At 40.5% G+C, this 27,078-nt stretch overlaps 3 protein-coding genes across 3 annotated transcripts; 2 read left to right on the top strand and 1 right to left on the bottom strand.

The window, feature by feature from the left end:
- Positions 1-725: 725 nt before the first annotated feature.
- On the top strand, positions 726-9,689 carry LOC146695938 (alpha-internexin-like). The gene is made up of 5 exons (XM_085478420.1): positions 726-1,179; positions 5,731-5,961; positions 6,266-6,793; positions 8,548-8,672; positions 9,072-9,689. Exons 2-5 carry the CDS (start codon positions 5,752-5,754, stop codon positions 9,244-9,246), a joined length of 1,038 nt encoding a protein of 345 aa, XP_085334546.1. The 5' UTR covers positions 726-1,179; positions 5,731-5,751; the 3' UTR covers positions 9,247-9,689.
- A 1,219-nt stretch (positions 9,690-10,908) lies between these two features.
- On the bottom strand, positions 10,909-19,993 carry pcgf6 (polycomb group ring finger 6). The gene is made up of 10 exons (XM_085478419.1): positions 19,482-19,993; positions 19,123-19,222; positions 18,767-18,863; positions 16,076-16,131; positions 15,922-15,981; positions 15,232-15,349; positions 14,477-14,504; positions 13,961-14,059; positions 11,916-12,002; positions 10,909-11,797 (listed from the first exon to the last, which is right to left on the bottom strand). The coding sequence occupies exons 1-10, from the start codon at positions 19,554-19,556 to the stop codon at positions 11,747-11,749; spliced, it is 771 nt and encodes a 256-aa protein (XP_085334545.1). The 5' UTR covers positions 19,557-19,993; the 3' UTR covers positions 10,909-11,746.
- A 4,288-nt stretch (positions 19,994-24,281) lies between these two features.
- Positions 24,282-25,660, top strand: LOC146695936 (uncharacterized). Its single transcript, XM_085476755.1, has 5 exons — positions 24,282-24,559; positions 24,645-24,730; positions 24,808-25,062; positions 25,180-25,272; positions 25,394-25,660. Exons 3-5 carry the CDS (start codon positions 24,838-24,840, stop codon positions 25,565-25,567), a joined length of 492 nt encoding a protein of 163 aa, XP_085332881.1. The 5' UTR covers positions 24,282-24,559; positions 24,645-24,730; positions 24,808-24,837; the 3' UTR covers positions 25,568-25,660.
- The last annotated feature ends 1,418 nt before the right edge of the window (positions 25,661-27,078 follow it).

Genomic DNA, 27,078 nt, shown 5'->3' with positions numbered 1-27,078 from the left:
GAGTGTTTAATGCAGCAGTACCCAGGAGACAAACACGTGAAAAAGCCCCAAACTCTTTAGGGAGAGCTTCTGAAACTAATAAGAATCGTTACGGTTGACAAAAATCCACCTATGCTGGAATTTCCATTGAGTGGACAAAGTAAAAACATCCTTAGAGATAGGATCTTCGTAAGGATTACAAAAATAAAAACATTTACAAGCAGACACCAAGTTCCCCATGAAATGCATAATAACTGAGACATTTTACAATTTAATGAGGAATAGCCCACCTTGATTTTGTTGGCAGCAACATAACTCAAAAAAGGCCCTGACATTAACCACATCAGCCCTCCCTGTGTTGTCAGTAAGCTATGACACATTAAAGGACATCAGCTGAGCATTTGCGCACTGGTTGCAGTCTCCGTGCACGAAAATAAGAAAACTTGTGAGAAACTCACAACAAGAAACTGTGTTGATGTGATGTGCTGGAAGTGAGACGGATGAAAGAGTTAGTTTAGGTGAGCTGATATGTAGCAGGATTTATCCAGACGATTAAAATTTGGCGTTTACGTGGAGATCCACGATAAATATTTGTTTGGACTTTTTTGGGTTACCGCTTTCTGATTCGTGTCCTGCTGCGCCCTCAGGCGGTGGGGGCGTGCACAACCGCAAATACTCCTGGGAAATGTTGGCGTTCAGTCACACTGATTGTATTAATGTGACATAGCTTCAGTTTGCATGTGAATTCATTTAGAGGAAGTCTCTTTTACGGCACTGATGTTCATGTGTTTGCAGACACACGCCGGTTCGGTGAGCTACAGGCGACGAATGAAAAGATGTAAGAGCTGAACCACCACAATGGAGCAGCAACGGCTAGAGTTAGTGTATCGATCCATTTATGGTCCAGTAATATTTGTTTTCATCGCTGTTGTCATATCGCGTTGTTATCCTTAATGATGTAACAGGCGTTCATCACATCAAGCCCTCATTGTGCGCCTTTTTGCCTCTGAGACGCTCTGATCTGAAGCGGCAGACCTTTAAACTCAGACAGAAGGATGTTTGATCGTCCGAAGGAAATGCTCTTTGGATTCAGCTGAAAATAAACGTGCCCACAGCGGTGACAGAGCTGGACTCGTCATGGAGACGCGGCTGTGTTCCAGATGTTGTTTTAGACTTCAGATCTGCGCGTAAAAGCTGTCCGTGAGTAACAAATCACTGCACGTGAACACTGTGGGATTAATCTCGTGTTAGGAGATCTAAATATATCCTTCTGAATGAAGTTGCGGCTGCTGCGCCACGTGCGTAAAATGCGCCCCGAGAATGTGGAAACGTCATGCTTTGATTTTCATTTGGCTGAAAATAAACAAGACCAGGAAACGCTGCTGCAAAGACACGCGCAGATACAGCCATCCACTTAACTAACTGTCCACAGACTGAGAACAGAGTCAGGGCAGAAGCTGTGTGGAAACTTTCTTCCTCACTTGATAGGAAAAGGCGTCATTAAATCATCATCACCGTTTACACTCACTGTGTTTATACACCACTCTCCATTCATTTATTGGTTATTTTTAATTTATGGCTCTTTTCCACAGCATGTCTTTGTCTTGTCTTCCTCCCCTCATCCCAACCGGCCAAGGCAGATGGCTCAGCCAAATCTGCTGGCGGTTTCTTTCTGCTAAAAGGGAGTTTTTCCTTCCCACTGTCACCCAAGCGCTTGTTTACAGGGGGGGTCGTATTGTTGGGTTGTTCTCTGTATTACTGTAGGATCTTTACCTTACAACATAAAGCGCATTGAGGCAACTGTTTTTGTGGCTAATAAAGTGTCTGCTTATTTTTATTTGTTCTCTAAATCGCGTGAAAATCATTTGCTAATGTTGCCTATATCACTAGAGATTATTAGCGTTGACCTTCTGATCCACTAGTTTGCTGATATATCTTGAGTTGCCAGCCAAGGAGCTGATGAACTTTATTATTTTAGTTTGTTAAAATTTTTTGTTCCTATTCTGGTCGAATTGGGCGTCAGTGTTTGTTTAGCAGTTCCACATCCAGGAAGTCAAAATGACCTGTCTATGTCCAAATATTCAAACTGTATTCAGGCATTTTACAGGATTCGTACTCTGTCACTCTAAACGTGGCTGAACACGATGGTGCCACTACGTTCATGTGACGGAGTACAAATCTGTTCTCCACTCGTGAAATTGGGGTACATGATGCTTTATGCTGAGTCTGCATAATAAAGGGAGGGTTTGTATGAATTCAAAAACTTTAATATGAAACATAATATTACCAGTTAATATTTAATATTACCAGTTAGCTTGGCTTACAGGTCTGTGAGCAGCAGGGTGATTTTCCATTGTCTGTACAGAATGATGCTACTTTAAGTGCTTGATGATTTGGTGGACTGCCTCTATGTGATTAGCAGTCTGAAATAATGTTTCTCATTTTGTCTTCTTTGCCACAAATAGTTCTTTAACTTCTTTAATGACTGAGCCTTTGCCTCTGGTTTGATAAGGAAAAGCTCCACCCTACAAGAGGTGGATTAGATTGAAATCTCTGATTATTCACTCTGATTATTCTTAAACACTATAATTGGTCATCCAACTAATTAGATTAACATTGTGATGTTTATCCAACTGAATTGAGGCTTACAAATGTGAAAATAGTTGATTACATTTGCAAACAGCATATTCCATTAATATTAATTACAAGGCACTGCATGCAGTCCCCCTAAAAGTTTGAACCTAGAATGGCATAGAAAGTACAAAGATATAAATTTAAAAAAAAATGTTACATTTGACCTCTAACCTCTCCTTCAAGGTGAATAGATTGATCTAAAGTGATTATAATGTTATACAGAGCTATTAAAAGCTATTTTTCGTACTGGCATTGTTGTATTAACAACATATGTGAATATAGGACTGATACATGGGGATTTTAAATATCGCGTTACTTTGGACTTCTGGCGTCTTCTTCCATATAATATCAAACTTTCATTAAATGTGAAAGTTATAACTTTAAACATATTATTTAATGTTTCATTTAGTTCAGTTGTTAATAGCTTTAACATCTGACCAGCTCTGTCGGGTTCTTGGAAAGCTTTAACAACGGACACGGAGACACGAACCGCGGAAGCAGTGTTCAAAGTGGCAGAGAGGAGGAGCTGTTAGGGTGAGGATGCCAGTTTGGCATATTTTTATTCTTCTTCTTTTTTGTTGTTGAGCCTTTAAAAATGCGACCATGCACAATATTTGTGACTTGAAATCTGTAAAGTTTGGGACTGAGAGTCACAACGAGAGTGAGGAAGTTTAAACACGGTTTTAGGTTTGGCTGGGGTCCAACATGCACAATTAGGTGGGTGTTACAGCCCTGCACAGTGAAAAGAAACATCTAAAAACATACATACAAGTCAAAAATGGAAACCAGGAAACATGGAGCACTTTTTGGGTCTGGAAGAACTCCAGTGATTTTGACCGTGAGCCGTTGTTGTGCCAAAAACTGATTTCCAATGTTTCCGTGTGTTTTTTATGTGTAATATCGTTACGTATGTTGCTAAACAGACTTTGGTGAACAGGTATTACAAAGGGGTATATATAAAATTAAAAAATTACCTGTTTTTCAAGTATCTTTGTGACTGTGTTATTGTACTTACGTTATAATTTCTGTAACTGTGAGACATCTGCTGCTGCCTATCTTGGCCAGGTCTCCCTTGAAAAAGAGGTTTTTAATCTCAATGGGATCTTCCTGGTTAAATAAAGGTTAATAAATAAATAAATTATAATCAATCAGCTCCCTTTTGTCCACTTTATATATTTACAGAACTATTTTTGCATTTGTTGCAATTTCAGCTGTCCTCTTGGCCAGATTACTCTTAAAAGAGACATTTTTAAAGTCAACAATTTTTTTTTTAACTGCATACATAAAGGATACATAAAACTCACTGCCAAAAACTGATTGCGGCTTCTACCTTGTTACAGGAATGTTGTTTGTTGCTCAAGATGACGTGATATCATTCATGATACATTTGACATATGTTTCACATATTATACACCAACAAGTTATTTATAGCAGTTTAAATACAAGCAATCCGTTTTTGGCAGAACACCATCATTTGATTTGGGCCCGAGGAAGACAGGAAGACTCATGTTCGTCTCTTTCTGTCAGACAATTTTTTTCACGTCTCTGAATTTAAGCGACTTTTGCTTGGCTCATACTACAAACTTTTCTTCTTTCTCCCCTCAACCACAGAGCTTGATCTGCGCTAATAACAAGTATCCATCAAACAAGACACACACACGCACAAACACGCGCGCGCACACACACACGCACAGATAAGGAGAGGTGAAGTCTTCGTGGCTAATTCCATCTGTTCCTTCATGTTTTGTTTTCTCAGTGCACACAAAATAAAACACAGACGAAGTTGAAATATGGGAAAAAGTTATCAGCTTGATTTTTCTTTTCTTGAATGGCTAAACTTCGTTCAGCGTGTTCGTTCCGCTGGGCAATTATTACCATTCCCGCTGTGCGTAAATGGTTCGCTCCACCCGCAGTTTTATAAGCTCCTGAAAATCTCTTTACGCGTCACGGTGTTATCTCTGAGTCACAGCAAAGATGAGCTACGGAGACCGCTACACGTCGTCCTCCTATCGGAAGATTTTCGGGGATTCTCCGAGATTCCCCGTCTCTTCCTCTCGCATGAGCGGTGGGTCTCCGCGGGGCTCCCCGAGCCTTCGATCCATGGCAGCGTCGCGCAACAGCGCGTCCTCTGTGACCCTGTACAGACGGGGAGGACGGACCTCCACCTCTTTCTCTACGGTGCCTACCGCCTCCCTAGACTTGTCCCAGACCTCCGTGGTCAGCAATGAGTTCAAAGTGATCAGAACCAACGAGAAGGAGCAGCTGCAGGTAGGTGTGATCACAGCCCGAGAAACGAAGAGGAGTTGCAGGAAAGAATGCGCAGCAGTGTAAAGGGGCCACCCCTGACGACGAGCTCACCGTGGACCGTTACACCTTACTGTTTACTTACCTGCGTAGTTCAGACAAGGTTGCAAGACTTAATGACAAAGAAGCAGATACTTCCCTCCGAGTTAGATGAAGACCAAAATAGAGCCCAAAGGAAAGTGACAGATTAATTCTGAAGGGCAGCAGACACATTCTGGACATGGATACAACAACTGCTAACACGAGAGCCAACTTTGTTGGCCAGTAAATAAATAAATAGATAAATGCGCCTGTTTCTAAAGGACTTTGGGTCAGCTTCTGTTGTTTAAATGTGTTATTAACAAAATAGATGTGACAGTCAACAAAAAAGCTTCTGACATTTTTTACAGTGCATGTTTAAGGTATAATTATTCATTTATTATCAAAAAAAATATTTAACATTATAGAGTGGGCTACATACTGAAGTTAGAGGACAGAAACAAAGTGGACTGATTCTTATATAGCGCTTCTACTCTCCCAGAGCACTAAGCGCTTTATACAACATGCCACATTCACACAAGCACTTTCTTCTAAGTGATTTCTAACTAACATTCACACTCCGATCTATGCATTGGAGAGTAACTTGGGTTAGTATCTTGCCCAAGGATATTGGGCATGCAGACGGGGGGAGCCAGGAATCGAACCACCGATCAGCAGATGATCTGCTCTACTTCTTAAGCTACAGCCACAGGTAGCTTCCGGTTTGCTGCCTGTCATGTATTGAATATGCCAAATATTTTTTGGTAGTAAAAAAGTGTTTATTCTGTTGCACAGGGTCTCAATGACCGCTTTGCCATGTTCATCGATAAAGTCAGACACCTGGAGCAGCAGAATAAAGTGTTGGAGACAGAGCTGGTGACCCTGCGGCAGAAGCAGAGCGAGCGGCCCCACGTCGCTCATCTCTACCAGCAGGAGATGAGGGACCTGCGCTCGCAGCTGGAGGAGCTGAACAGGGAAAAGAACCGAGTGCTGATCGAGAGGAACAACATGGAGGACGAGCTGCAGGTGAGAGAAAAGGGCAGGTTTGAAGAGGCAAAAGGAAGAAGTTTCTCCTCTGTTCGAATTTGAGTTAAAACAAACAAAAACATAGACTGTACTTAAAAATGGACACAAACATTTAAATGGATGGTATTAAAGAGATCATCTCCAGCACAGTTGTTACAAAGGGGGGAAATAAGAGGAACTGCAGTTTTTAGCTTGATTCTTTCAGGCATGAAGGGGGCAGCTTATTTCAGAGCTAGAATCCACATTAGAATCAAACTTCTAGCACTTTCTCACTTCTTAACCCTGCTGTTTTGTCTCATTTTAGAAGCTAAGTGCAAAGTATGATGAGGAGGTGAGAGCGAGGGAAGAAGCTGAACAGACCCTGAGGTCCTTCAGAAAAGACGTGGACGATGCCGCCGCTGTCCGCCTGGACCTGGAGCGCAGGGTGGAGTCCCTGATGGACGAAATCGCCTTCCTCAAGAAAGTCCACGAGGAAGAAATTGAGGAGCTGAGCAGCATGATGGAGGCGCAGCAGGTCTCTGTGGAGGTTGAGCTCGCCAAACCAGACCTCACCTCAGCGCTGAAGGAGATCCGCAACCAGTACGAGTCCATTGCCTCCAAGAACTTGCAGTCGGCTGAGGAGTGGTACAAGAGCAAGTTTGCGAGCCTCAGCGAGCAGGCCACGAGGAGCAACGAGGCCATGAGGGCCAGCAGGGAGGAGATCAGTGAGTTCAGGAGGCAGCTCCAGTCCAAGACCATTGAGATAGAGACCCTAAGGGGTGCCAACGAGTCTCTGGAGAGGCAGATCTCAGAGATGGAGGATACACACAATGCTGAAGTCACAGCAATGCAGGCAAGCAAACAGTACCTTTAAAGCAGTCTTTTGTACATTATGTTATGATTCATGCATAAACCTACAGTTAAAGCAGAACTAGAACCACAAATTCCATGCAGTTTTTGTGAGACATAAACAGCAACCATAAGAGGCAGAAATACTGTGCTACTCATATACGCTCGCTGGATGAAGGATTATTCGATCAAATCTGAGTAAGAACTGAAACTGTAAAAAGCCAAAGTTGAGACAACTTTTTTTTTAAATCGTTTGGGAGAAATCCTGGAAGGAGGTCATAATTATCTATAAACCTGTAGAATAATAGGATTGAAAGTCTGCAGATATCAAGGTCAAGTTAATCATCAATTATGTCACAGCTTGAGTAAAGCTTTTGGCTAACATCACACACCCCGGTGTCCCCATGGTGTCAAGGATTTAGTAGAAGGAATCCAGCATACAGATAATCCTACAGAATAATTGTGATCAAAGACTCTCTGAAAGCTATTTTTTAAATACTCTCAGGGTTTACCGTGACATTCATTCAATAATTAGATCAGATTGATGGTGTGCCTGTTAATTAGAACCCATTTCTTATTTTTTATGTATCTCAACTAAAACCCAATCTGAACAACTCAACTGTAAACATAATGGAAAAAATTTACAGCCACACTCAAAGTTTTAGCTAAAGATAGGCTTAGCCTTGGTTGTTTAAACCCATAACTTCCTTACACTTCATGTAACTATTGCAAATTAACAGCCCTCAGCATCTTAGTGGTGTTCGCTTTATTAAATATTTTTCAGGCATACCTGAACATGACATGCACATCTGATTATCTCTTTCTCTAACTGAAATTTGGGGGCTTGGGTTTTATTTTTGTGTCTGCCACTACCAAACCCACCACTGACCACTGGAAATTGACCACTCATCTTTATTTGAGAAGATGCAATATTCACTACAATATAGTTCAATGAAGAAGAAAACTACCACTTTCATGTTTGTACTATTAAAAACGATGCTATGGCGGTGAGATTGTTAGCTTAGTTTAGCATAAATTAGATCATAAAGAAACAGGGGGACTCTGAGAGCCTCCTTATGAATCAGAAAAAAGGCATATTATTCAGTGAGCTTTAGAGATGCTAATAAAAGCATTTATTACATTTGGAAAGGTCCATGCTAGTTGGTTTTTTTTTTTTTTCATGTGCTAGGCTATGCAAGCTACTTGCTAGCTTTAGCTTCAGAATTAGCAACATTTTTTCCTCTAACAACAAAAAATTTAAAAACAAATTCACAAAATTATGTATTGAGGCTAAAATAGGGGGACACTTGACTATCTGTAAAAAGTTCTGGCTCTGTTTTTTGGGGAAATGAATATTTAAAACATGTGTAAGCTGTGGCACAGAGTTGACCTTTGGTGTGTGGTCGGCAGTCTAATCAGCCTCTGTGGCTGTAGCAGTTCTAGTGAATTAAGTCTGAATGTCTATTAGCTTAACATCTGACCTGCTCAGTCGGATACCGGAAGGCCATCTGGCTTTCACTGGCTTTTTACGGGCAGTAAAGCTTAGTCCAAAGGTTGTTGAGACAAAAAGGAAATCCCTTAATAAGCTTTAGAGGTGTCTTTATTACAGGAAACTACAGGAAAAAGAAATATCACAGAAAATGACTCAGAAAACAGAAAAAGTACGGCTACTGATTTAAAAAAAACAACTCTGTTTTGGTGTCATTCATTTGACAGTGCTGATATTCTACATCTATTGTCTCATTTCCATTGTAACAGGACACTATTAGCCAATTGGATACTGAGTTGAGGAACCTGAAGAGCGAGATGGCTCATCATCTGAGAGAGTATCAAGACCTGCTCAATGTCAAGATGGCCCTGGACATCGAGATCGCTGCTTATAGGTGCTAAGTGGATTCAAGAAAATGCAACCCTATCTTTTAGCTTAAAGAGCAAATAACATATGTATTGATTAAAGGTATTGCTTTAGTTCAAAGACCACGCAGAATAGCACTGTCTGATGAGGTTTTCCCAAAATAAAGTTCAAATAAACCCTCTTCAAGTTACATGTACTCCCTCAGTCTCATTGAAACTATAACTACGAATACATAAATATCGTTCCTAACAATTAATTGGCACGTCCATACAGTAGGGAGGCTTTAATTTACCCTCATACCAGTTGCAGAAAAGTAAATGTCAGTGTGTTAACCTTTTATTGAAGTTCCTCTGAAAATCAAACTGGCTATCTCTTGATGTACTCTATTTGTGTGCAGCTTGACATTTGTTTCCTATGATCCTATAAGGAAACTGCTGGAAGGGGAGGAGACCCACTTTAACTCAGGGATGTCCTTCAACTACACCTACCAACCTCGAGCCTCAACCAGCTCCTCCAGGAGGGAGAAAGAAGGAGGCGCGAAGGAAAGCTTCAAAGACGTCAGCGAGGATAAAGACGAGGCGGACATCAACTCCAACAACTGAAGATATACGGGGAAATCTGACATCATAGTTGTTAAGTCTGAAACAGACGTTTTGGAAGTAGTCTCTAAAGTCAGTGTTTTGAGTCATAGTCAGCATCCTGTATTTGACATTTTTGTTGTAGTTTTAAATATCTCCATTAACAACCGAAGAGAGCTAACATGACACTCCAAACATTAACCTTAGTACTAAATGTTAATGGGGAATCTTTCATTTTGCTGCTGCAGTTTCATGCACTCAAACCTGTATGAAATGAGGAAACAGACATTGCTTAGACTTGAAGGCATGGAGTTTATTTACCCACAAATTAAGGTTGTCAGTTCCACTTGGATATCACTAAAATGATAAGCAAATAAAATTACATGACTGGAACTGTGGTTTCTTATGATGACTCGAGGTGGCAGACAGATGTTATACTTTAATGAATGGAACAATAAATCTAGCTTCTCCAACTTCTTTCGTGAGTTTCTAACAATTATCAACAAGCTCCTAATCATGTGTTAAGCAAATAACTGTCGCCACATGCTTTCTATAATCTAATGCAGGGGTGGTGATCATAAGGCTTGGCTTTGCTTGGAAAAGACTCCAATCTGGCTCACTGCATGGCTTTGGAAAAATAGTTAATAGAAAATCAAATGATGGAAAGTTCATGTTTTTTTCACTACCTACCATAGAAAAAATATTTGTGAATGATTTTACAAGGTAATCTGGGCAACCAGAACCTTTTCTACAATTGTACACATTTATTTCTTACAATGAAAACCCAAAAAGTCGTGCTGGCATATTTCTTTCATTTACTATAGCTGCTTTGGTTTTTTTTTTTTTTTAAACATGTAGAAACACAGATGCAAGGTTAAAATTGTCCCTTTTCTTATATTAACCTCCTAGGACCTGGCGTCCACAAATGTTGACATCACACTTTGGGTTATTTAGACCAAAATACTCAATTTTGCTGTACAAGGGCCTGATATCCACTTACGAGGACATTATACTGCTACTGTTCTAGCAAAATTTTAAACGAATATCCTCATATGTGGCTCTTATTTTTGTTAGAAACAAAAATTGGGCAAAAAAAAAAATCTGCTTCTTTGTTTTTACATTCATCAGGACCCAATCAGCCCAAATATCAAATAGAAATTAAAAATGCATGCTGTGGAAGAGTTCGGGTCTTAGGAGGTTAAAACATTTCAGAGACTAAATGAGCAGTTAAACCTCTTTACACTGACAAAGAGGAGAGTTTGACTTTGAGACAACAGTTGTGATTTGCCACTTTATATATGACTGACTTGAACTGGAACGGTCCACTTTAAATGCAAAATGAGTTTGACGTCCCTGATCTACAGGCTTTTATTGCACAGTATGTAGTGGCAGTATGTGCGTCACTGGTGGAACATTGACACTAGTGTCATTTCCCCCATAGGAACCATGTAGGTTAGGTGTACTGTTTATGGACAAGTGGATCCATAGTGTAACGCTTTACACGTTTGCCTAACGACAAGCAATTTCACAGATTTGAGCCCAGAAGGAGACAAATGCTTTTGGATTTTTCATAGGAAACTACTTAATACGATAAATTATAAAATCTGAACAATTTAAAATGCTTTAGTCCATCCATTCATTTCTTTCTAAATCTCTAAAAACAGAGACCAAGGATGAATCAGGAAATATTTCTCAGTTGTGCTTTTATTAATTCAACCTGACAAAAGCAAGTACAAATATTTTTTTTACCAAACCATATCAAAGACTTTATACAAACTCCCTTTAAATAACTGTTTTTGTACTCAAAGTATTTTTGAGCTGATCAGTTTTTTCTATTAACAGCAGAAGGAAGTCAACAGCTCTTAAAAAACTATCAAGCTCTAAGAAGCAAGCGTTAACATACATAAATCTTTGGTAGTGGCAGTCCTTTTCTTGCAGCCCTTTAAATCACAGCTTTGTAGTCAACATAAATCATTAAAGACAATCCCTGGGTTGCAAAAAGTTGGGTAAACTAGACAGATGCTGCCTATACTGCTATAGCAGCTTTAAGAGTTTCAGATCCAGTCACAGTGGTTCAGTCCAGTTTCCGCTACAGAAACAGTAGCAAACAGTTTTAAACAAATCTTCAAACAACAGCCTAGCAGGAACAGAAATGTGTCATCTTCATTTATCAGGTCAAATTCATGTTATACACGTGGGTACCAAGTAGTTCAGATGGATGTCATCTGTGTCCAGCAGATTTGTGGTAACTATGAACTAAAGATAATCATCTTGTTTGTTAAAAATTCAATCAAAACAGTTCATTTTCCAGTCTGCTCAATGAAGAAGTAATACATTAAAGTTTGCCAGGTGCCAAATGTGGCTATGTTCAGGTTTGAATTTTATATGTTTTGTAATCAGCTAGCAACAATTCATTAGAGTCTAAAATCCAAGACCTTTATGAAGACACGAGTCTTATAAAGAGAAACAAAGACCAAAATGTCAGTTCAGCAGTTCAGATCATGGCTAAATCCACGCCTCATATTTAAGACTGGGAGGGCAGCACCAAGCCAAAGTGTAGCACCAACAAACCGTCCTGGAGGAAAGACAAACAAAAGCAAAGTGATTACTCACAGGATGATAACCCCCAGCCTTCTGTAAAACTTCCAATGTTATTACAGGTTAGTCCTACTACGTGCTTTTCTGGTTCTAACCTGTAGTGCATCTTCGCCCACAAAGTTCTGTACTTCTTTGAGTGACTGGTAGTGATCTAGGAGGTGATCTCCACAAACCACATCTACCTGCCGGACACACACAGACAGCATTACAGACCATCACAGTGATTCCAAGCGAGAACATTGGGTAAAAATCAAGGCATTCAATCCAGACCCCCAAGCTGAGGTACAAAATTCTGGATTCGCAGTTTGTAACAGATCCTGACAAAGAAAAAGACCTTCAGGAGGAGTGTGGCCATATTTATCAGGAGGAAAGGTAAAGTCTTTAATCTCAAGAAATCTGTACCAACTGTTAAACACGATGGCGAAAACAGCTTCAGTGGTTTAGATCTAAAAAAAGTTCAGGAAGCCTTGAGAAGGCTGAAGTTGGGACCTCAAACCTACTCACAATACAAAGCCTGTATATAAGTCCCAGCTGTGCTAGCAAAGCAAGCATTTTAATACAAATCCACAAATCCTGCGCAGAAGACAGGTCAAACATCCTACCAGTTATCTTACCACAAGTATAATTTGGACACTTCTCAGTAAACGCAAAATAAAGAAAACTTTGCATCAAATTCATGAGTTTTCCCCCCCTCAAAGACATAAACATACTTCAAAGAAATGATTCTAATAGCGACATCGCCTTGACATTTCTCAGTGTGTAAACTTTGGAAGCAGGACGTAGACACCTGGCAGTTATAAATTAAAGCGCAACAAGATGTAAAAGCTAAGGTTGAACCTCAGATTGTTGGAACATCTCCTTCATTAAAAAGTGACCTGCAGGTTTGTCCAGACAGGAAACCTTAGTGTCACACCGAGACCAGGAAATCAGTGTAAGCTGCTAATCCTCTCCCCTGTGTTACGAAATACAAAACGCACAAATACCTTAAAACTCTGATCACACTTAATGTTTCTCTTCTGGAAATGAGGACAATTCTGATATTAAGTTTATATATTTGCAGCACAAATCATCTCCTACTGCAGGTTCACTACTCTGAGACAGAAATATGGTATCACTGTTCTAATAACTAGACTCTAATCAGATTACAGTTGTATTTAAGGACTCTCTGTTGTCCTTTAGAAGCCGGCAGCCTGCTGAGTTTTGACCTGAGCTGCTGAGTCGTCAATGTTCAGCTTGTATTCCCTGACGTGTACACGTGCACTCCTCATTCCTCTTATATTTTGATGTCTGGATAACTTTTCCACTTGTCTCCCATCAAGATGAACCGTTGGGAAGTTCTCATCAGCCAGTGAAACTGAAGAAGCCTCATAGAAGAAATGGGAAACATCCTCCAGACAATCCTGATAAACACTCAATAATTCTCATCATACGGCTTTTAGCAGAGCTCAGACAGACAATGTGTGATGGTAGTTACCGGGTTACAACAAGGACCCTACAGCGCCACCAGACACCACTCCTCTCTCTTGCTTGGGCATTGTTTACCTGTGCTCAGTTTTCAATGTTCTCCAATGAGTTTCTGTATTTTAAACTACTCGACTGGTCTTCTCTCTTGTTTAATCCACAATGTATGAGTATAACATTATACATGTTATACTCATGTATAACAAACAAACGTATAACAAATGAGTCACCCTCGACATCCCTACTTACTATCAAGATATGCAGAAATGCATCTCTTGCCCCACTGCAGCTAATAAAGGGTCCGGTGAGTTTATGTCAACCAAATATCATTAAAATAAACTGCAGGAACAAATCAGAGCGTTAAAAAGCCTTAATGCTGTAACATTCCTGGAGTGCAGGTTTCCATGCAAAACAAACCGATTCAATGTGCATCATCCTCCACAGGTGTATGCTGCCCTGAAGTGTGCAAAATGATTGAGAATACATTTCTTTATTGGATCATGCATTTCCTGTCTGCACGCCCTTTGACAGCCCTGTGGGCTCATAGATTGTTCCTACTTTAGAATAATATCCACACACTTGTTGTTCTCTTTAGTGTAGCGCTAAATTCTATTACTGTCCTGCTTCCAAGTCTGTAAGTGTGCAGTCTTGCACCGAGCTGTAAGCCTGGCAGATTCACCTGGCAAGATGGGCTCAGCTCCATCTTCCTCCTGATGAAGAGCTCCACGTGGCGAACGGTGGCCTCACCTGACACACGGACGTACCGCCTCTCCAACGGCTAAACGGAAAAAACAGAAACTGTATAAGACACATTTATAAAACCAAGACAACATTTTCACCCTCTCAAACTCTGACACCGATTTCTTGTTGTTAAACGTTACACTGAAACTGTAAGTGAGGTACTTTTTGCTCACTGTTTCTTGTAGCCTAGCCATGTCAATGCCCCCTCCCACCCACATAAAACCCCAAACTAATGTTACAGTAAGCAGGCTTGAAGTTAGTGAGGAACGCGCTGCAGCTGCCAGCATTGAGTCCTAAAACACGGGAAAAGATTGAACCATTTAAACTTTGCAGCCTATAGATATATGAGAACCACAAAGGAAAACATGAGACACAACTAGCCTTTAACAGGTCCTGAAATCAACGGCACATAAGTGTTATAATCATCTAAAAGCCTTCATATTAAAGACTTTACCTTGTAGTTGCAGATGCCCTCTTCAGCCCTGAAAACAAAGAAGAGATTCAAGAGATGTTCCAAGTTTTTGGCTGTAAAGAAGCTGTCAGTTTGAGACAGTGGAACCACCTGCTGGTATTTCTATGTAACTGCACAATAAACCTGAAAAACCCATGTTTAACTTCATTCATCTCAATCGTTTTTCAAATCAGATCTTTAATGTAGGTCAGATTTGAGTATCTGGATGTCAACTTATCTATAAAACAAAAACATTAAAATCGCGTTCTGCTTGACCTGGCTGCAACTGACGCCGCCACCAGATTTAAGCAGCAGGGCTGAAGCACTGTCCAAATATGACTGAAGCACAGTTCAAACCACCTCCAATTGGTTTGGATTTTTCTAAAAATAGTATTTCATTTATTTTTTGTTTTTTCCCACCAGTACAGCCTTTTTCAATTCAATCAGGGAGCAATCTATAAATCTGCCCCCCAAAAAAGATTTGGACAGAGTGTCTAAAGAAAGCCTTGAGATGTGGAGCCAAAAACTAAAGGCACCCATCCTTTTACGAGTCTCTCATAAAAGCATAAAAAGATCGTCCACCATCCTGCTGACAGCAGTAACTGCTCTAATCAGGAACCACAAAGCAGTGACTGAACTCTCAAAACAAGAGCTAGAAAGACTGACCACAAGTAAATTGATTGGGAACAGTGTTATTCTCACTAATGATTAACAAATAATAAAATAAAAACAAACAACCATACAGTACAAATGTTTACCCAACAAATTCCAGGAGCAGAGACACATCCAGCTCTGGAGGAACGGTAAACACAGACTGAGGAACGTTGTCCTTCTTCTGCCTCTTTGTAACAGCAGGACATGGAGGGGAGACGATCACTGCAAGAGAGGAAGGAGAACCCTCAGCACTGCTGTGCTCCATCTTTACACTTACAGTTCTTGATCTGTAAATCTAAAAAGCATTTTTACTCGTTTCTAGTCTGACATTACTACGTTTAAGGAGTAACACAGGCTGCACAATTATAGCACAGCTCTAAAAATGTCAACCCTTAGCACTCCGTCTATCTTAAAGTAGCCCTTTAACGAATTCAAATCAGGATATGAGAGCTGACAGAGCAAACATCCACAGCAACAGAAATTACAGCGATACATCAAATTTGGATTTTGCATTTCAATCATAAGGCATCAGCAGCAGAAGAGAAAAATGCTTGAAAATGAGCGAGAGGGGGGAGCGCTGAGGCTTCGGGCTTCTCTTGGAAATGTGTCTGTGTTTAACATGACAACCCAGTGCTGTCAAATTATAAGAGAGAAAAGAAGAAGAGCACAGCAGCTCCTCGTTAAACACTAAACTGTCAAAGGTCATGTGGTCAGTTATTACTTTAGCTGGTACTTACATACTGTATATTACAATGTATTGGCCTTACTACACTTCAACAGTTGAAACATGTTACCTGGTTTTGGTACATCCAGTCCTCTCTCTTTGTAAAAGCTGCACATTTGTTCTCTTTCAACTGCATTTTTGGGGGGAGAAAGAGAGAGATCACATTAAAATGTGGACTGGAAAATGCAGCACATCAGTTATGCTTCATATGCCTGCATACTCACGCTCTTCCAAGAAGGGAACCATTTTATAAACTATATCCTGAAGTTGTCTGTCAGGCCTGCAGGGAAACGAGACAAACCTGTGAATCTCATATCTCAATGCATACTCGTATTAAACATGGCTAAAGTTTCCATTGGGGAGGTCAATGCGTGTTCAAGTAGTCCCTGGAAAAAGGCGAGCATCCCTTACAGCATTTTTTCACTAGTACCTACTCAGCTTGAATCGGTTTTAGGGTTTTTCATTAGGTGGTAGCACCTGGTATCAGGTAGAGCAGGGCGAGATGACCAAAAATATTTATCACGATATACATTTGAAAATTTGCGATAACGATATAACTGATGATATAATTGACACTAGACAAAATACTTTACAACTCCACAACTTTATTAGTGCAAAAAAACAAAACAAAACAAAAAAAAAACAGCTGTTTTTTTATGTGCATTAAAGTTATATAAAAATGTAACAGTGCAAATTTCTTGCTGACAGTTTAACCAAAAGGCATTTCCAGTGGAAACTGGCCGACATATCCTCAGCATAACCATGTATAATATCCACAAAACTTAAAGAGGTTATACACACACAATACGGTAATATTATGTTGAAGCACAGTACGCATCACTCTGCGAGGCTCCTGCCTACGATAGCCGTAATGCTCCGACAATCCATCAAGCATTGCGGCTTCGTAGCTTAGCAAAGTCGTACTAAAACATTTGACAGATTTTCGAGCGCCGTGTACATAAAATCGTTTCGAGGTCAGTAAACACAACCAGAACTCATACATAAGGCACACGGGATTATAAGGGGCGCTGTCGATATTCAGAAAAATCAAAGGATTGATTTTAAGTGTGCCGTATTTTGCAAGAAAAACACGGTAATAACGACGGCCTGCTAGCATGCTCTACCAAAAATAGTGCTTTGTTGTGTATCTGACGGTCGAAAGCTAAACCAGTTCCACACTGAAGTTGCAGCATTTTTACAAACCACTTCTGCTTCATCCGTTTCATTCAACGATCCGCTTTCGCCCTCATTCTCCGTCGCCGCCATGCTTTTTCCACCATGTGCGTATGAAAACAAAGGCACTGCGCATGCGCGTTTTACCCATTTTCTATCGCGATATTTCTTTTTTTTTTTCGTTGCCCAACATTATACAGGTATTACCGCCAACGGTATGATATGGCCCAGCCCTAGTACCAGGTACCTTTTTAGTGCCTACTCAGCCAGGGTTCCACGTGATTTGAATGTTCTGAAATGTGACATCAAAAGACTGACTGGGTAGCCAGTGGCATCATTCAAGTCATGAGAGCGACTCCATTTTTGGAGACATTTTTGAAACCCGGCTACACAAAAGCCAACACTGTGCTCCCAGAGTCTGATAAAAGTCATAGACAGAGCAGCAGGTATTCCATCACCTCGATGTCCTCCATTGTTGTGTTGTGTTTGTGTTATGTACAAATGACGTAATAAGACTTTTAGCCGCGTTGCTATAACAACCCCATGCACATTTAGGAGGTACTCAATTTTAATGGAAAACAACCAAAACTGAGTCAAGTTGACACTAATGGAAAAGAGACATTAGTTACACGTCTCTAGGCTCAGGCTGCTGGGGTCACTGTGATAGACTAAAGCACTCATTTCTTCTCCACTCCCCTGATTTCAGTCCTGTCCCAAAGTCTTGAGCCACCCTTATTTCATCATATTCTGCTATGAAAATATGAAATCGTTCCATTTTTTAAAAAAAATGTGCACATAATGGTTATTCAGCATATTAAGCACTTTACAGATGGAACTGCATGGCAGATCAGCCTCATACGATACAAGACAAATCAACATGATTGGCTGAAACGCAGCACCAAACCATGACAGGCTGTAAGAACTCACTGCTGTACCTCTCTCCTCACCTGCTCCGTACTCTGTACAACCATCTGAACCAAAACTGTCTACTGATAGTACTGATCTGGCATAAAAATCTGCCAAATCACAACATGAAGAGCTACTCTACTACTGACATCTGACCCACGTTAAACTCATGGACTGAACATACACACACCCACAATGGACAACTGTACCCTCAAACACACAATAATAACATGGACTGAACCACCACTCACAACCACTAGCACTTTATATAGCCTCTGTAGAAACTATCTACACCCTCACTTATCTTAACTGCACTACTGTATAGCTCTGTGTAAATAATCATTCTGTACATTCAATAATCTTTAATCCTACAACTGTTTACAACTTGCATAGTTCCCATTTCTGTATAGCTGTATATCTCAGATTTCTGTAAAGTTATTTATTTCATATTCTGTATAGTTTTTCATATTTATATCCTGTTCATAGCCTGTACATAGCTTGTACTCACTACAGCCTTTACATACTTAGTTATAGAATATTCACAACATACTTCATACCGTGTACATTATAACATACCATAATAGACCCATTTCTGTAGTATACTTACATATCTATACTATTGCTAATATATATTGTAATATATCTATATCACTAAAGCACTTCTGGATGGATGCAAACTGCATTTCGTTGCCCTGTACCTGTGCATGTGCAATGACAATAAAGTTGAATTCTATTCTAATTCTAATTCTATTCTACTCGCTGTGCTGACCCCTTTTGAAAAAAGCACCTGAAAGTTGCTTAGATGATTCCTATATGACCAAAATAGTCAGACTCACCTGATGTTGTAAAGAGGTTGCGTCTGATGGACAACAATGCTGCATGTGGGACACTTGTTGCTGTAGAAGAAGTGCTTCACAATGCAGCTTTTGCAAACTTGGGGAGGAAAGAAAAAGCACAAAAAATACTTTTCAGACATCAAATACCCATTTCTCACATGCCCACAAAATTTTTTAAGTATCATTTAAATAAATCATTTACAATGCAAACTATGCAAACAGACACTGCTTCATATACATATTTCATGTATTTGTGGCAGTTACAAGAGTTTTGCACAGCACTGCATAAATGCTGATACCACCATTATTCCCACCACATTAAATCATTAAACGCAGCAGATAAAGATGTAACTCACATGTGTGCAGACACTCTGTGATGGTGGTGGCATCTATGAGGAACCCACAGCAAAGGGCACAGCGGATGTATGGATAGAACTGATTAAGGGGGAGCGTGGGCTGTGGAAATATAAACAAACCAACGTAAATGATTACATGATTTAAAAAAAAAAATCACTATAACCTTATAATTACTTTGCGTCAGCTACTATTTATATTAACGTGTACATTCCGTGTAGTGCATTGTTCTGCTAAGTTCAGTGGGCAGGACAGCTCTTGAACAGTAGATATAACTGTCAGAACAGCATGAAAAGCCGCCTCCATTATGAATAAACAGCAGGAAAAAAAAACAGGTGAGGGAAAACACCTGTAAACGCACCTCGTCCTCGGAGTCGCTGTCTGATGCGTTCGCTGACCCTTCATGACTCGTGCGACCTAACGGAGGCGATGACATTCCCGCTTCAAAACCCTTCACTCGTCTCTTTTAGTTACGGCCAAAATGGAAACTTAAACAGCTTCCTCTGGCTAAATTTCAACTTTGCACTAACGAGCGACGTTTTCTTTAAGGCTGGCTAAACTTGTTTTTAAGTTAGCCACGCTCGGCTAGGCGGCTAACGTTAGCTGGCTTATTACATGCAACACCAGAAAAAAAAACGCACGTGAAAGCGGCAACCGTCTAGCAGCTAACGTTACTGAAAATGACTAAGTAAAAAACATCCTTCAGACGTACTAATGCCTAAAAGTTACATTTAACATAAAACGATATCACGTCCTAACTTAATGCACTTTGTTGCTTTCTTCATGCTCATATAAACAACTCAATTTCCCTCGCTCGTGTTCGGCGAATGGCGACTACATTACAACTTCCGGTCTGGGTACTTCAAAATAAATGTCATCTGACCCTAGACTTGAGCATAAATTATACATAAAACCTACTATTTTCTTTATCACTAATATATAATTAATATACTGTATTGAATATATAGTGGCTCCCAAGTGTTCTTTAAAGAAACTTTCAACAAACAATTGTATGCCTGTCTTTATGTGTTTAAGTAGCTGCTGTTGTTAGAAAGCAATTGAACCTTCACAGACTCTGACTCGTTAGGCAGGTTGACATGTGCCCGTGAATGACTCTGAAAGTGTTGTACCGAAGGGTTGGCTGCGCTGTATGAGATACTTATGGCTCATGGAAATGGACACTTTGTAATGAATCAGTGAAATTCCTGTTAATCCTCCTGCACAGAAATTGGCTGTAATTCAATAGGCGAACAGCAGAGGGTGCTTCTGAGACAGTCTTCAATGAATAGCTAGTAAAGGAGCTGAACGGCTAAACTAATTACCAGAGCTCCATCCACACGAAATAAAGTCCAGGCAATGTAGTGACCAGAGATCATAGATAGAAAGTTAACTATAGGCTGCTGCTTGACTGAAACGTGGCAACAGCCTATTGATTTTGTTTCACTTAATGGCTCTACTCCATCTGAGTTTGTTTACATCTGTCAACCTCGCAACTCCGGGCGGCCTCGCGATAATTCACCACAAGCACTGGAAAGTTCTCCCTGTCACCCTTCCACTCATTTGATAACGTCGCTACTTGGATCTACTCCCACTATTATATGTACTGTGTACCGGCCACCTAAGCCAAATAAGGATCTGATCATAAGTTTATTTCTTTTACTGTAAATACAACAGCCTCAAAAACCTGTACTCCCCGTGACATCACATTTAGGAAAATTAATAATATTAACCCTGCTGATCTTTCATCTGCCATTTATGATTTTCCATTTGTTCACAGCACCTCATCCCCAGATGAACTTGTTTCTCACTATAATGTCAACCTCCACAACCTTCTTAACATATTTGCTCCACTTAAACACCAAACTGTCTCATTTTCCCGTTCAGCACCATGGTTTACTCTTAACCTGCGCCATCGCAAAGCTAAAGGACGCCAAATGGAACATCTGTTCAAGAAAACTGGACTTACCATACACAAAGAAATGTATAACGATCATATCTGCATTGCTTCAGCCAAATCTGCATACTATTCTGGTTCAATCAGCTCTAGTAAAGGTAACTCCAGGTCTCCCTTTTCATTGTTTAGTAAAATTACAAAACCTCCGGACTGATTCCCCTCTCATATAGACTCTGCTGACTTTCGCAACTCTCTTATATAGTTTTTCACTCATAAACTGTGAGGTAGACTTTCTGTCTTCCTCCCAGTCATTTTCATTTTTACTCTTCCCTCCATAGCTGATGTATCAAATCTTATTCAAAAATCTAAATCATCCACTTGTCAGCTTGACCCTCTTCCCACTGTGTTAGTTAAAGCTTGTCTTCCCTCACTGGCTCCTCTCATAACTAGTATTATCCACTCTTCCCTTAACACTGGAATTATTCCTCTCTCCCTGAAAACTGCTCCTGTCTCTCCAATTCTCAAAAAGCCTGCTGCAGATCCCAATAATTCTGATAACCTTCACCCTATATCAAACCTCCCCTTTATTTTGAAAATCCTTGAGAAAGTTGTTGCCTCCCAGCTTCACTCATACCTCAATGACCATAATCTCTACAAACAATTTCAGTCTGGTTTCCGCCGCATTCATAGTACAAAAACTGCTTTGTTAAAGATTACGAATGACCTTCTGATGGCAGCTGATTCTGGTCTTTTAACCATTCTCATCCTTCTTAATCTTAGTGCGGCATTTGACACAGTTTCTAATAATATCCTCCTGAACAGATTAGCATCCATTGGCATTAGTCACACCTCCCTTGCCTGGTTCACCTCATATCTCTCAGACCACACTCAGTTTATCCAATTTAATTCCTACTCTTCAAGTCTCTATCCTGTTTCTGCTGGTGTGCCCCAGGGTTCAGTATTAGGGCCTCTTTTATTCATTATCTACATGCTCCCTCTTGGCCAAATATTCCAAAAATATAATATAAATTTTCATTGTTATGCTGACGACACCCAGCTCTATATTTCCTCCAAACTTAATTCATCCCTTCCACCTACCTCCCTCTTGAAGTGTCTTATGGAGATCAGATCTTGGTTCTCCTCCAATTTTCTCAAACTTAACAGTTGGCGTGTGTCGTTGGCACAGCCTCTACCTTAACCAAATCTCACAGTTTCCCCATTAATATTGAAAATTTCCCCATCCTTCCATCCCCACAGGTAAAGAGTTTGGGTGTCATACTTGACAGTACTCTCTCATTTCAGCCTCACATTAATTACATAACCCAGTCTGCATACTTTCACTTACGTAACATTAACCGACTTCATCCCTTCCTTACTCCCTGGGATGTTGCCATCCTTGTCCATAGTCTTATTACTTCCCAAATCAATTATTGCAACTCCCTCCTATTTGGTCTCCCCAGGAAGTCCCTCCATAAACTTCAACTTCTTCAGAATTCTGCAGCTCTGGTCATAACTCGTACTCCCTTTAGAGCACAGGTGTCGAACTCCAGGTCTCATGGCCGGTGTCCTGGAGGTTTTAGATGTTTCCTTGATCCAACACCGCTGATTTAAATGGCTAAATTACCTCCTCAACATGTCTTGATGTTCTCCAGAGGCCTGGTAATGAACTAATCATGTGATTCAGGTGTGTTGACCCAGGGTGAGATCTAAAACCTGCAGGACACCCCTGATTTAGAGACTATATCACCCCACTTCTTCAACAGCTTCACTGGTTGCCCATAGAAGCCAGGATAAACTTTAAAATATTAGTTCTCACGTTTAAGTGTATTCATAACCTTGCCCCTCATCTCTGTGATCTGCTTCATATCACCACAGTTTTCCGCTCTCTCATCTGCTACACACAGCCTCCTGCGTTAAGTCACCTTTGTTTCCATGGTAACATAGAGATAAGCAGTCCTAATGGAGTTACACGTTGCACTGATATGACCAACACAGTTAAGACATGCTGTTATAGATAAACCAAAGCAGCATTTAGAACAGACCTTACATCAGTGTTAGGGGGCCTTGTGTTAATGTAGCACCTCTCTGAGGAACATGAACCGGAAGGAACCACTGAACAGGAAAGTAAACATCACACGATCAGAAATAAATCTGTAGACTTACAGAAAGTACTCTCAGCTTACTTGGACTTTATCCTGTAATTTTTTAAAAAACAAAACAACAAACAGAGCTCGTCAGCTAATTCACAAGAAAGGTTTTTTCTGTCATTTTGTGAAATACCAACAGTAAAAACATATTTTTCTATTTTTTAACGGCTGAGCTCAATGATCTCTCAAAACAGGAATTGTTTTCAGTTATGTCGTCGTTTACCTGTAGGAAGTGTATTTCAGCAGAGATGGGAACTGATAAGAATTCAACCATCCTGATTCCTTATCAGTTCCCCGGGTTCTCATTGGCTCCACTCTCAGAGTCACCGTCGTCACTAAGCAGTATATCAGGCATTCATGCAAATTAATTGCTTGCTGTGGATGTTGTCTGTGCACATTGGAGCTGTTTCTGCTCTTATCAGTGTTGTTGTTGTTACTAAAAAGTAACGCAGTATGTTAAGTACCAACTCAAGGAGAAAGTAATTCATTACAGTACTCATGACATTACTTTCACACTTCTCCATAAGAGAAGTGAAACACACTGTGTCATAACTAGCATTTAACAAAGTAAACTTATAGGCCATAGGCTAAGCCTACAAAAATCCCAATCCTAATGAGAACACAGATACGATCTTTCTCCTGGTATTTAGATATGAAAACAACAATAAAAACCAGCAAAAAGAGAATTTAAAGTGCCAGCAGCCTCGGTGCGTAGCTGCAAATTAAAATGTTGGAAAAAGAAGTTGCAGAATTCAGTTTTCCAAGGACACAAATCATACTGTTCTGACAGCCACCTTTCTGCAAACAACAACAAACAAAAGGCATTCCCAGCTGTACTTTGTATGTCTACAGTCAAATATGTGAAAACCACTTTTCTTTTCATGTCATGACTTTAAGTAACAGTAAGGCATTTTTACATTCACGCGTCACTTGAGTCCAGAATTGCTGTTAAATAGTTGAACAAAACTCATCACTCGCCCTGGACGTGTGAGTCCATGTTTTCTATTTCACAACATGAAATATTATTTAGAATATGAATGGGGTCTGAATGCCAAAATTAAGTTAGTTCTGCTGTAAGGTGCAGATTTGCATCATGTTGCTAGGAAACAAACTGGTTTGAATCAAATTTATTTTCAAAGCTGTAACGGTGTCTTACTTTTAGGATTTCTGTCACAGGCCTACACTTGGTTACAACTCTGCTTATTTTACAAATTTGTTTTTGTTTTTCTTCAGTTGACATGTGACCAAATCTGCACTCAAAAGCTGTATTCTGAAATTACAGTTAAGTTTTGATGCATAATTGCAATGGACGCCATCAGATATGAAAACTGCTATGCACCCAGTGAGGTTTCCAAACAGATGGTTCCTTCAGACTGGAGAAATGTTGAGTGGACCGACGTACGTTTCCCTTCTGCTTTCTGAGGATCATAACAGGATGTCAGCTCTGTGCTTTGCTGTCTGACTCTGTGCTTTACTCTGACAGAAAATGAAAGTCTATCTGAATTCTGACCAAGCTGTTACTGCCAAGGATCTGCTCAGCATGTTTTTGGATGTGTCATCTCTGTTCAGGTAACTGTCTTACAAACGTGCTTTAGAAATGCAAAATTCACTTTCATTTGCTTCACGATTTTCCTCTCGTACTTCAGACGATTGTGAAAAACAATCACAGATACGGGATGGTGCATTACCGCAGTGCCGATGAAGCTGCCGTGGCTTTGAGGGAAATGAAGAGCAGCACCAAAGTCTTCTTCGTAGCTCAAGTAGGCATCAGGGAGGTCAGAGAGGGCCCCAAGGATAAAAGATCCGAACGTCCCCATCGAGCACCACCAGGCAGCTGTAGTTACCGCCCACTGCACAGACGTCCCATTCTGTGGGAACCACTGTTTCCAGCTTACAGACAGGTAATGAAACATTTGGACTCCCACAAAAAAGAAAAAAAATCTAAAGGTTTGTTTTTTTTATGGCTGATGATGGATGTTTTGATAATTTTATGAAATCTTTTGTTTTTCTCTCGTCAGACTGTGTCTATTGAAATTGATAACCTCCCACGATCTTGGTATGAAAGAGACCTGCTGCTCAGCCTCCTCCCTCCGACCACCATTGATGTAAAGGTGCTTACTCTCCAGCATTTAAAAGCACTGATTCAGAGAAATACATATGTACACAGCACTGAAAGTTTTAAATACTGTTTCTATTGTTTTAACATGTATGCTCTGTATTATGACCGTGCAGATATTTAAGAGAAAAGCCTGTGTGGTCTTGCCGGACTTCTCCAGTGCCTTGAGGCTCAGAGATTTGTTAAACAGTGCCCTTCACCACCTCCGCTTTATCTTTTCACCTCGTGGAAGACGGAGGTGCCCCACAGTGAAGATATCAGCAGCCGGCACCGTGCTCTGCTCTCGGTGACCTGTGACCTCTGCATGCTGTTACATATACAGATCAACACAAAAGCAACAATAACACAACTTCAGTATAATAATAAATGTAAATGCTGCTGTAGAGCTGGACCCATTATTTCTGCATTACATGTGTTACATGATTAAAACCAGAGAAAACAGGAGCTTAAAAGATGGGAAACAATAACACAACCAACATGCACAGTGATCATGGAACCTGAGTGGGATATATTAGAGAGCAAGTGGCCATTTTTTCCTCAAAGTTGCTGTGCTAGAGTCAGTAAAAAGCAAGGTTTCAGAATACACAGAACGTCACAGTTTGCTGTGTACTGGGCTGCATAGCTGCAGACCAGTCAGGCTGCCCATGCTGACCCCTATCCACCACTATGAGCACCAACAATGGGCACTTGACCATCAGAACTGGACCACAGAGCAATAGAAGAAGGTGTCCTGGTCGGATGAATCACGTCCTCTTTTACATCACATACATGCCTCGGTGCATGAGCCTGTGTGTAGGTGGCGACTGCCTGGTACCAGGATGCACCGCGGGAACAACACAAACCAGCGGAGGCAGTGCTGTGCTGGGAAAACTTGGGTCCTGCTGTAAAACTGGGGTTAATGATTGATGTGGCATGAGGGGGAAGTTGGCAGTCACTGATCTGAGTAAACAGAAAGGTCCAAAATGTGATGGCTGGATGGCTGGGTCAGCTTTGGGCATCTCCAGATCTCCAGTTCTTGTGGGGTGTTCCTGGTCTGCAGTGGTCAGTATCTATCAAAAGTGATCCAAGGAGGTAACAGTGGTGAACCAATGATCATGGGCCAAGACACTGATACACATGGTGAGTGAAGGCTGGTGGTCCAATCCAGCAGACAAGCTACTGTGGCTCAAACTGCACAAAAAGTTAATGCTGGTTCTGATAGGAAGATGTCACAATACACAGTGTATCGGTTTGCTGTGAATGGGGCTGCATAGCCACAGACAAGTAAGGCAAAACTGGTAGTAAGCAAAAATGCTTCAGGAACGGTTTGAGGAGCACAACAACGAGTTTGAGGTGTTGACTTGGCCTCCAAATCCTCCAGGTCTCAATCCAATCGAGCATCTGTGTACCGGGCAAACAAGTCAGATGCATGGAGGCCCCGCCTCACAAGTTACAAGACTTAAAGAATCTGTTGCTAACATCTTGGTGCCAGCACAAGGTCTTTGTTAGCAACACAACACAGTTTTAGGCAGGTGATCATAATGTTATGACTGATCAATGTATAATCAGGATGCATTGTGTAATACAGGAATTAGAAACACACCTTGCCACTGAACAGTTGACAGAATAATTATAATAATTTTGTTTTCTTTTGGCCCCTGTTACATTTTATTTAAAGCCAAGGGACAAGTTGCTGTTTTTAATCAACTGAGCAGCTTTTTGGAATTAAACAACTGCTTTGATGTCTTACAATTAGCAGTTTAACCACGTTTAACCTAAACATAGTGAATGGCAGATTTTAGTATCACAGGATCTTAGTTCT

Source organism: Copadichromis virginalis, linkage group LG13 (genome assembly GCF_057382275.1).
Source record: "Copadichromis virginalis isolate Kocher_CV1m ecotype Utaka linkage group LG13, C_Virginalis_male_GT1.1, whole genome shotgun sequence".
Classification (NCBI taxonomy): domain Eukaryota; kingdom Metazoa; phylum Chordata; class Actinopteri; order Cichliformes; family Cichlidae; genus Copadichromis; species Copadichromis virginalis.
The sequence above is the reverse complement of the archived record's forward strand: the minus strand, read 5'-3'. Positions and strand labels throughout refer to the sequence as shown.

What these genes read in the sequence shown, in the direction of transcription:
- LOC146695938 (XM_085478420.1), top strand. Translation starts at nt 5,752, where the DNA reads ATGTTCATCGATAAAGTCAGACACCTGGAGCAGCAGAATAAAGTGTTG. An exon ending in ACATGGAGGACGAGCTGCAG is followed by an intron (nt 5,962 to 6,265) that starts GTGAGAGAAAAG and finishes GTCTCATTTTAG; the next exon opens with AAGCTAAGTGCAAAGTATGA. An exon ending in ATCGAGATCGCTGCTTATAG is followed by an intron (nt 8,673 to 9,071) that starts GTGCTAAGTGGA and finishes TGATCCTATAAG; the next exon opens with GAAACTGCTGGAAGGGGAGG.
- pcgf6 (XM_085478419.1), bottom strand. Translation starts at nt 19,556, where the DNA reads ATGTCATCGCCTCCGTTAGGTCGCACGAGTCATGAAGGGTCAGCGAAC. An exon ending in CAACCTCTTTACAACATCAG is followed by an intron (nt 16,132 to 18,766) that starts GTGAGTCTGACT and finishes GTTTCCCTGCAG; the next exon opens with GCCTGACAGACAACTTCAGG. An exon ending in ACTGGATGTACCAAAACCAG is followed by an intron (nt 15,350 to 15,921) that starts GTAACATGTTTC and finishes CCTCTCTTGCAG; the next exon opens with TGATCGTCTCCCCTCCATGT.
- LOC146695936 (XM_085476755.1), top strand. Translation starts at nt 24,838, where the DNA reads ATGGTGCATTACCGCAGTGCCGATGAAGCTGCCGTGGCTTTGAGGGAA. An exon ending in TGTTTCCAGCTTACAGACAG is followed by an intron (nt 25,063 to 25,179) that starts GTAATGAAACAT and finishes TTCTCTCGTCAG; the next exon opens with ACTGTGTCTATTGAAATTGA. An exon ending in CGACCACCATTGATGTAAAG is followed by an intron (nt 25,273 to 25,393) that starts GTGCTTACTCTC and finishes ATGACCGTGCAG; the next exon opens with ATATTTAAGAGAAAAGCCTG.